Below are 10,290 nucleotides of genomic sequence, written 5' to 3' on the forward strand. Positions count from 1 at the left end.
CATATTGCACGCCTAGATCATCACGCGGAGTCACTGAGTGCGCGAGGAGCTTGTTGGATACCTGGAGAATGAGAGAGAGCGAGAGACACTGGCACGCGCCTTTCTAAGAGTATCTGCGCGTGTCAGGAGGGAAGGAGCGGGGCCGTTTGAAGGTTCCTCAGCAGCAGTCGAACGCGCCCGGTTTTCTTGCGCCAGCGGACCCACGAGGCAGCTGGAGTGGATACGAGACGCGTGTGCTACAGCGCATCGTGCTGCTTTGGAGTTGCGCGCGGAGGTTCAAGTCAAACAGAGACATTCTGTCGGTGCGTTCTGTAAGACTTCGCGTGAGAAAGGAAGAGGCAGACAGTCCAAACTCACACCGACAGACAGACCACCTGGAAAAGTTGGCTGGGGGCAGCGCGTGCAGGCTCTAAACAGCAACGGGAAAAGTCTTTCTTTCTCAGCGGACTCCCGAGGAGCGGAGCGGAATGTTCGCCCCGTGACGGACCCAGCCATCAGTCCTGCGCTGCTCTGAGTCGGAGGGGGTTCGGCTCGGGGATCCAGGCTGCGGTCGCTCCACCATGTCAGTGGAGCCCAAGTAGACAGACAGAAAAAGAGAGAAGAGAAAGGTGAAAAAGAAGTACAGCAAACTGAGCAGAGGGATTACAGCCGGACGCGACATGTTCCTGATTAACATCATCTCAGTGGTGTTTGTGTTGGGTGAGTACACAAGTGGCGCGTGCACACACATACACACACGCACACACACCGGAGGGCACTGGGTCTTGCCCGCGTGCACTTTAGTCCGTCTCACCCCCACCCCTCCCCTTCCGCGAGGAACATTAAACCCATTAAGATGTCACCCACCAGCCCTGTGGAACGGGTTCAGTGGGGGGCTGCCTGCCGTGTCAGTGGCAGGCTGTTATATGTGGAGATATGTGGGCTGGAAAGACTGTGACACTTTAGAAACTGGTAGAAAATCAACTGAAAATATTTGCAGTTATTGCATTAAAAGCAACGTGCTTGTTGGGCAAACATGATTCCTGTGTAAGAACAGCAAACAGCTTCACTGGATCAAACTTTCTTTTTCTTTTTTTTTCTCCATCCTGTGTAATTACACGCGTAATTACGCGGCAGCATTTCCGTTTTTAGTTTTCTTGCTTCTCTTTGTCCGGTTTCATTTTAGTTTTATCTCCATGTCTCGTTGCTCTTTTGTAATTTGCATGACAATCTGAGCGGATCATTCCCACCTGGACTCTCTCTGTCTGAGAACACAAGTTTATCTGATCTGATCTGATCTTGCAGTCGCGGAACTCCTTCTAATTTACACGTTGAGTGGATTATTTCATTCTGCAGCAGCTCATCAGATTATACAGGATGATCATGAGACATTAAACAAGCATATTAAATGCCCTTTAAACTTAAGGAACACTGAAAATAACTGAAAAGAGTTATCTTTTGAGAACAAAGTACTGAAATGTAAGTCTTTGCCGCTGTGGTTTTCTCCTAAACGATCCTGAGTGAAGTTTAATAGCCATTGTTTGATGTTGTTGACCATTCGCTCCAGCAGAGGGCACTTATTGCCCTGTTGAACCATCAAAACAAATCTAATGATGGATCATTTTTACAACCTGAATGAGGAAATTTATTTGTAGGTGTATTATTTTGATGCATGCTATGAGTTTCCCTGCAGGTGATAAAATGTTCAACCAACCACAGAATGATTGTTAGCCTATTAAAAAAACCATCTGACCACAGTTATTCACCTACCCTACCTATGAGGAACCCTGAGACAGAACACCAACTGTCACTGCATGTTTTAGTTCTCTCCCTGGTTTTACATCATGCATCACATGATGGCTCATCAGAAGGCCTAAGAAGGCCTAAGAAGAACACTGACTTGCTGAGGAGATGTTACTACCACTAGGGAGAGAACTAAAACATGCAGGATGCCGGCCCTCGAGGACTGACTTTGGACAGACACCCCTGAATTAGATGATTAGCACATGGTTTTGAAATAGAGAAGGAACACAAATAAAATCTAGAGCTCAGAAAAAACAACGTATACATATTTTTTATTTCATAAATCTCAGGTTTATGTTAGATATTCATTAAAACACAACAATTTGAAACTATCAAATACATCACTCAGCAGCTGTCACATTACCACTTAGCAAATCAATCATAATGCTATTTTATTGCATTTAGTCCTAAAAACTGAAAAATGTTCAAATGTTCCTGAGATTGTGCATAACATCTATGACATGCAACGCTGCAGAACCCGTTCAAAAACTGCTTTTATGATCCTTTTTTGAATTTGCCATCGTCAGGGAGAGGAGGTCTTCACTTCTCCGGATTTTACAACAGATTGCAAAATTAAATAAACATGTTTACTGGCAAAAAAGAAACATTAAGTGTAACCACCAGAGGGAATTGTCTCTTTTAGATATAATTGGTCACACATGCAGACCACCCATTGATTTACCAGAAACTGACATGTCTAGAGGGCAGAACTAGTGACATGCCAAGTGGAGTAATGGTGTTTCAGGCACACAGTAAGTATGACATTAAGTGCGTCTGGTTACTCACTGTTTTGATTGACTGTAGGATGCTTTGGGAACTGCCTGCTGTACCAAATCATATTCAAACCACGCAACTCATTCTGCGTAATAACCTTAGCGCAAAACTCTGAAACAGAAGAAAAAAAAAAGATGATATTCAGAATCCTTTTCTAGTAAGAAGGTTGCGTGCTTTTGCTCTGAGTTTCCTATACAAAACCAGATGCAACCAGCTGAAGAACAGAGTCTATCTGTGTAATTAAAGTCAATGTAAAGGTAAATGTTCTGTTTCTGGCCTCAGAGGTTCTTTAAAAAAGAGTAGAGAAACAAAGAACATCATGATGACCAAGAATAAAGCAGAGTCAATGTTCAGTTTGTAGTAAGACACTTGTGGTTATATCAGCCACAGATAGTGGTTCTAGAAAGCACTAGCAAAGTATTTCTCATGAACGGTGTTTCAAACCATTTGCCATTTTTTCTGGCACTCTACAATGATGTACAGCTTTTTTCTTGATCTCAACCATATGTCAGAGGTCGTTGTGATTGCAATACACCAAAAGGCCAAAAGTTATGTGCCTCAGTATGTTTGCTAGGCACTGTGGAGGGACTGTATCTTTAAAAACTCATAAATAGACTTTGTATTACTGCATATCTCTCTCGAGATTTACTGTGCAACCTTGTTCCGATGACAAATATCACACTTGCACAGTAGCTCTATCTGTAACTATCAGGGGTGTATTACCTCTGAAGTGACCTGTGTCTGAATGATTGAATACTATAGTTCTTAAATCCCACTTGGTTTAAATGAAGATCTGTCAAATTTTCAGTGCACTTGTTCTTTTTATGTAAACATTCTGGTACAACCTTAACCTAGAAATGTTCACTCATGTTCTTTAACTATTATTTTAATTTTTTTCCCCCAAAAAAACCTGGACCATACAATCATGGTATGAGATAATGGCAAAATTGAAGTGCAGGTATTTTAAAATTTGGGGACTTAAAACTTTATATTTTTTAAAATGTTTTTTGCAATATACCTAAAGTTTTCATTCTGGTTTAATATCATTATAATGTGTGACATAAAACCCTGAAATTAATGGGGGTTAGGAACCACAAATAGCTGAAATCTGTGAATACTTTAGACTATAAAAATGCTGTTTTTGTCTGTTTTGGTTGTTCAAGCATACCAAGATGTACAAATATACCTTAATGTACACAGTGGAAGCTGTCTTGGTACTACAGCACAACATCTACAGTCTTCCTTATCTCTGCTATTGAAGGAACAGCCAATCAGCACAAAGAAAAATGAATGCTGCCTCTGCATTGGCTGCTTTACAAACACCAATAAAAAGTGTGTCAAGTATCATCTTGCTACCTAGGTATATCAGCTTTATAAGCAGTGTTTTCCTTAGACTATTTTAGGGGCACTCAACGGAAAAATTCTCAAAATTGTATATTTTCTGGTAGTAATTTGGAGTTATGTTCCACTGAAAAATTTGTTAATACTGTACCGCTTCCAGTGCTGAATAATGACACGGAGGGATGTGTGGTACCTGGTTCAGAACACTTGATGATGGATTTAAAGCTGCTGTCACACTCTGGCCTTTTTTGCCATGTATGCTGACATTGTTAAGAACATGTTTCTTTGGCATGAAGTGATGAGGAACATTTTGTGGAACATTAAAGTCACATCCAACACTTGAAGTACATGTATCACTTTTGTTGGAGTCACATTGTGAAAATATAATGTATCCTGGAGATCAGTGGAATGGAAGTGACAGTGTCCTTCTGAGTAATGACTGGCTATATTACTTTTCCATGTTTTTTTATATATACAATTAACTGTCCACTGATATTTAAATGCTCCAAAAATGCCCTAAAATAGTCCAAAAATTATTATCTGAATTAATTAGATAGCAAATTAATGGCTGAAATTTAATTTTTTGTTCCAGTTACTACTTGTCTGAGGTGAATAAAGCATCTTCATAGCCTAGTGATAGAGATTAAATGATGGTACAGGTGAGTCATTGGAGTGACATTACAGTTCAGCTGCATTGTTATTAATATGCCATGTGAAATCTGTGATGTGTTGTAATCTTTCAGCATATCCAGAATAATCTGTGAGATACTCATGAGGTAGTGCCTCAGCAGTTATCCTGATAAGTAAAATAACTACTGGAAGTAACATAGATTTAACAATGATGAGAGAAAATCAATTTATCCACTTGACTTTTCTATATATTTATGTTTTTATTGATAATATCAATATTTTTGTGATCAAAATCACTGAATTCACACATTCAGTGATTTTCCAACATGTATTGCATGTTGGAATACTGTACATGGAAAACCTCCAGGGTGAGTCAGTGCTCTGCCGTGTCTCACCTTAGGGGGCGCTGTATCACATAGTTAATGAAGCAGGCATTTGGCACAAGCCCATTGCTGTCTCTTTCAGTATCACCAATAGACATGTTTAATTACACGTTTCATGTATGCTGACGTTCCACAGTCTGTCTACTACAATGAAGAGCGCCTTCATTGAAAACACTCCAAGCAGTAGGAAAATATGAAAACCCGTTTAAGGCCACTCTCCTCTTGCCGATCATCTTCCTCAGACATTTTCACACTTCTTTGGAGTAGCATGTGTTACACCAGTGTTTCCCAACCCTGGTCCTCGAGGCACACTGCCCTGCGTGTTTTATTTCTCAGCTTTAATACGCCTGATTCAGCTGATTGCAGTTCAGCAAACACTTGTCAATTGAAACCACCTGTGCTAAAGCAAGGTAACGCCTAAAACATGCAGGGCAGTGTGCCTCGAGGACCAGGGTTGGGAAACACTGTGTTAGACAGTAGGCTACCTCATCTATCAGCAGTGTTTCTGGAAGAGGCCACATGTGACTCGTATCCTTGGTGTGATAGCATGTTCCAGGCTGCACTAATGTCGGCACAGTGAGTGTTGGAACACATACATAGAAAATTACCTTGGCATTGGTTAGGTAACTCAGACAGACAGAATTATTTACTAGAATCGACAGAAAGGTGAATTATCAATAACTCAAAGTGGCCTGCAATATGCCACATGACAGAGAAACAGAGCCAGCAAAGTGAGCAAATTCCTCAACAGTCAACCAAGTTAACCTGTCATTGATGCTGGGGTGAAAACTCATCACCTTACTGACGACACAGTTGATATGTTGATCAATTATTTAATGCACCAACGTTTAATTTGCATAATTGGATGTTTTCCACCATCAGTGACCTTGAAGGTGAATTTAGCTGATTTAGATTTAGTTGCTCTCTCCAGAGCTAATTAATCCCTGCTCCTGCCTGTTGATTTCTGCTCAGTGATCTGAGCTGCTGGCAGAAACCAACAATAAAACTTCTATTTGCTGAAAGCTATTTACATCTACAGAGGTCAGCCGGTTGTTGTGTGGGTGTCTGTTTTGGCTTTTGCCAGATGCACAAAGAAGAATGGTGAGGTGAAGGAAGGCAGCTGATGTCTTTGTATGACTGTTGTAGTGATTTGTGTATTTTTACAGCTTAGGTAAAGTACTGTAAGACTTTAGCTTTGCTTGGAGCCTGGAAATCACATACCTGCATATAAAGCTCAGAACAGATTCCCTCCTGATCGAAACCTTTGGAGAAAATACAAGTATTACCTTTCTTTCCTGGTTGACCAGAAGAAGATTTTTAATTCAAGGTTAAAAATGCAAGAAGAAAAGGGGAACAAGAGACAAAACTTTGGATCCTTCCAAACCCATGGAGTAGGGAGAATAGGCAATTCAAGGAATGTCGGCTTTCCGACTTCAAGTGGTAAAGCCTTTTGTAATTATAACAGAGGAAACAGAAAATACTGGAAAAAATCCAAAAGGGCAATCTGATAGAAAACCCCTACAACTACTTATATAAAGAAAAATCATATCCACTAATACCTAGGAGGCGCTATTGTAACTGTTAAACCATAAGTCCTACACTGAAATACTTTATATTAGCTTAAAGCTTGGATAATTCTGCATCACTTTACATTGAACATGCCTTTTTTATGCTTTATTAGATTTTATTTTACTATAATGCAAGAAAGGCAAAACATAGTTGTTATTACTCTGTTTACATTATACGCTGGATCAACATTAAACTTATCATCTCCTGACAAATCTAAAGTAGTTCATTCCCAGAATGACAAGGCAATGTAGAGTTAAAATCACATAGTAATCACAGGTACTTTAGCAAAAGCCTAATTTTGTAACATATATTGTACAATCAATATGAAATCAAATACAAAGTAGAATCATTCACAGAACCTCACTAGAAGATAGAGCTTCATTCATGTCTGTGGGAAATAGACCATTTAAATAGAAGATCCTAATAAGGCTGATATTGTCCCCTGTTTTGACTTGACTTGGTAGCATCAATGCCTATAAAGAATAAAAGTATGCTGCAATAATTTTTCATTAAAATGTCATCAAACCGGACTGGTCAAGTCAATCATCTTTGTAAAACTTCTAGTCCATTAATGCGTTGTCTGTGTGAGAGCAGAAAGACTGACCTCATAATTACCTCATAACCTCATAATAACATTAGACCCTTGTCTCCGTTCAGCATTTGCTGAATTTTCTGTGGAACATAACTCCAAATTATTTGGAGCTCCACCCGCAGCCTGGACCTGAACCTGGACCTGGTCTGACGCTTGGCGCGGTCCGTCTGCACTGGTGCAAACTGTAACTTTCTGCCGTTGCTGTCTTTCTATTTATGCTGCAGATGTGTGTGTGTGTGAGTCGGAGCTGGGATCTCCCGGCTGGAGAGAACCTCCAGACTGCGTGCGAGCTTCTGAGCTGTGCAACCAGAACAGCCAGTGCAGCTCCCGCTACCGAATCATGCGCCAGTGTCTGTCTGGCGGGGACAAGGAGCGCAGCACCATGCTGGCCTCCAAGGAGTGCCAGGGGGCGCTAGAGGTGTTGCAAGACTCGCCGCTTTATGACTGTCGCTGCAAGAGAGGAATGAAGAAGGAGCTGCAGTGTCTGCAGAACTACTGGAGCATCCACATGGGCCTGACTGAGGGTAAGCATGAGTGGAGCTAATGAGGCCTCCTGCTGCCTGTTGATGATGTGCTTCAAAGTTTTAGGCTGTGGCTTGGTTCATCTTTTCTGTGCTGAGGTTTAAGATGCTCTGTATTGATTGCTGTGTGGGAGCTTGGCAGTTGTTGCCTGAAGAAAAAAGAGGGAATAAAAAATGTTGTTCTTTTTTGTTTGTTTCAAGTTGAACTGCATAGAATTTCTATGTCAGAGTGAGTTTTAAAACAGTGGAGAACTGCTGCATTTATGGAAGCACCTGTCACACAGACAGATGAGGAAACCATCAGGCCAGGCCTAGATTTCTGCCACCACTGGCCATAAACTCCAGCAACAATGATGCTAATAACAGTGTGGGCAAAGGAAGCGGTTTCTCTGAAAAAGAGCTTGGTCAGAAGGGTTTCCTGCCCAGTGCCCCACCTGGACAACCGAAGGAACTGACCCGGAGGATGCTGTTGAGCTGTTCAGAAGCTGAAATAACATGAAAATGTCTGACCCCCTGAACAGGGTCTCCATTAGCTGCAGGAGCAGCACTGCAGTGACAGGTCAGCTGTTTGTTGGACTTGGTCATCACTGCAGCGTTTGCAGTCACCTGGCGTGTTCCTGTGGCTGCTCCACAGTCCACTGCTGGTCCTGCACTCTGCTGCAGTGTGTGTCAGCACCACCCGCACCAGCACAGACACACACACTCATGCACGGCCCGTTGGCTGGCCTAGTTTGGGTCCCAGCAGTGGCAGAGCTCATTAAGAGCCTCTCTCTTTGTTCCCTTCTCCACTGAGGATGCCTCTGTGCTGCTAACAGTCCTCACACACAAACACACACATACAGGAACACGCAGGCCGGCCAGGAAAGGCACACACACTCTCTCACACACACAGAGCTCACATACAACAGAAAGGCTCAGAAGACTGAAACAGCTTCAATGACCTGGAGTACTGTGAAGAGTTGCAACTCTTGGTGCGCTCATGTGCTTCCGTAATAGCAAAGCGTGTGCTTTCCATTGACCATATAATTGATCAATTTGACATTTAGCTATTTGAAATAAATTCACTTAATGAAAACTCTGCAATTCCAAAAATACTCATTTTTTCATAAAAAGTTTTGGCACTGGGCTCAGGTATTTTTTTTTTGGCCCTGTTGCGATTAAATTATTTCACAAAACTGGAATGGAAACACTTTTTTCACATCACAAGTCACATGATCACACATGATACACAGTTGGATGTTGGCACTGGCTCAAAGAAAACAACAGGAAGTAGAGGATGGTGGCGCAGCATGTTTTTTGATTACTTATCACACTAACCAACTTATTCATGTGTGATTTTTATTGCATTTCTTATTTTCTTATTTCTTATGCAATTTTGCAGTTGCACTGCAACTGGAAAATTGTGTTTTTTCAACATTATTCGAATATTGACCAAGTTTTGTAAACACTTGTAATGGAAACGCATCTAGTGTGTATTTGGTTTATTTCTCACTGCTAACACAGTGATGCATTTTGGAGTTTGAGGAGTGTGTGTGTGTGTGTGTGTGTGTGTGAACTTCTGAGGGGTTTCTATAATGTATGCGACTCAGACTGAAAATTACAAGTTGGTTTCAGTCCAGCAGCAGCAGCTGGAGAGTCATGGTGAGATGCAGCAGGTCAGCACACTCTGTTCCACAGCACAGCGCTGTGAGGATGCTGGACTGGAGGGATGTTGGCTTCATTATCCTTAGGAAGCCCAGTTCCAGCAGAGTCTGTTCTTTTACTATCACACTTGTGTTTTATAAATAAACACAAGTTTAGCAAAAGAAAAAGTATGAACGTTTGTATTTGGTTTGTATTTTTTTCCTTTTGTTGAAATCCTTTGTGGAAAAAAAAAGCTTTGGCTTTTGAAAAGTGTATTTATTTGTTGTTCATCGATTGCAATTTTTATCAATCACTGATCTTTAAGAAGTTGGACATGCTGATTCCAATTTTGTTGAACCTGTCACTGTCTCAAACCGTTTGAGACAGGTAATCTGTGAAAAATAAAAGAGCTTCTCTGCCTTCTCCCAGTGCTTCAGTGCTGATTAGAAACACCCAACCAAAGCCTGGACGAAGGTTTTAGCGCTGTCAGTCACCTCTCCATGTGGCGCTGCTCAGACCCCCTCTTGCTCTCTGTTAAGGTGCAGCTAGCACAACCTATCATTAATGCTCATTGCCACTGATGATGACAGATAAATATTTTCTCTGTAACAATAAGTTATTGTGCTGCAATTAATACATTTAGCAGCGAGTCCATGAGATTGACAGCTCCAGGCTCTGATTGGTTGTTTTTGGTCGGGAGTGGTGCATTTCTTCAGACAACAATAGAAGCTCAGGGAGAAGGTGGAGGAGATCGATCTATTCATAGATTATCTGTCTCATAACAAACTGTGAGAACATGGTAGCAGTTTTAACAAATATGTAAAAAATATTCTTTACAAAAGTGACATTCCGATTATGTATGCTCTTTTAAAGGAAAATAGACATTGTAAAAGTTCAAGATTTATTGCCAGGAAACAGACATATCAAATAAATAATCACAGGAACATAAATATTCTTACTTTTTGTACAAAGCACATCTTCATATCAGTACTTTACACAATTATGCTTTATAATCAGGTAATCAGGGGTGAAAGTAGTTTTAAATTCTTGGGGGTTCTATGACAAAAGTGTGTGT

The 10,290-nt window shown here is 41.1% G+C and overlaps 1 protein-coding gene across 2 annotated transcripts in view; it reads left to right on the plus strand.

The window, feature by feature from the left end:
• Window positions 1-123: 123 nt before the first annotated feature.
• LOC103152315 (GDNF family receptor alpha-2-like) overlaps window positions 124-10,290 on the plus strand; it is a 117,688-nt gene continuing 107,521 nt past the window's right edge. For both annotated transcript variants that reach the window (XM_007572736.2, XM_016661018.1), the window contains exons 1-2: window positions 124-699; window positions 7,296-7,595. In XM_007572736.2, coding sequence (XP_007572798.1) covers window positions 660-699; window positions 7,296-7,595 — 340 coding nt within the window. In that variant the 5' untranslated portion in view covers window positions 124-659. The remainder of the gene's footprint in view (window positions 700-7,295; window positions 7,596-10,290) is intronic.

The sequence above is a fragment of the Poecilia formosa genome, unplaced genomic scaffold (assembly GCF_000485575.1).
Source record: "Poecilia formosa unplaced genomic scaffold, Poecilia_formosa-5.1.2 Scaffold307, whole genome shotgun sequence".
NCBI classification, from domain to species: domain Eukaryota; kingdom Metazoa; phylum Chordata; class Actinopteri; order Cyprinodontiformes; family Poeciliidae; genus Poecilia; species Poecilia formosa.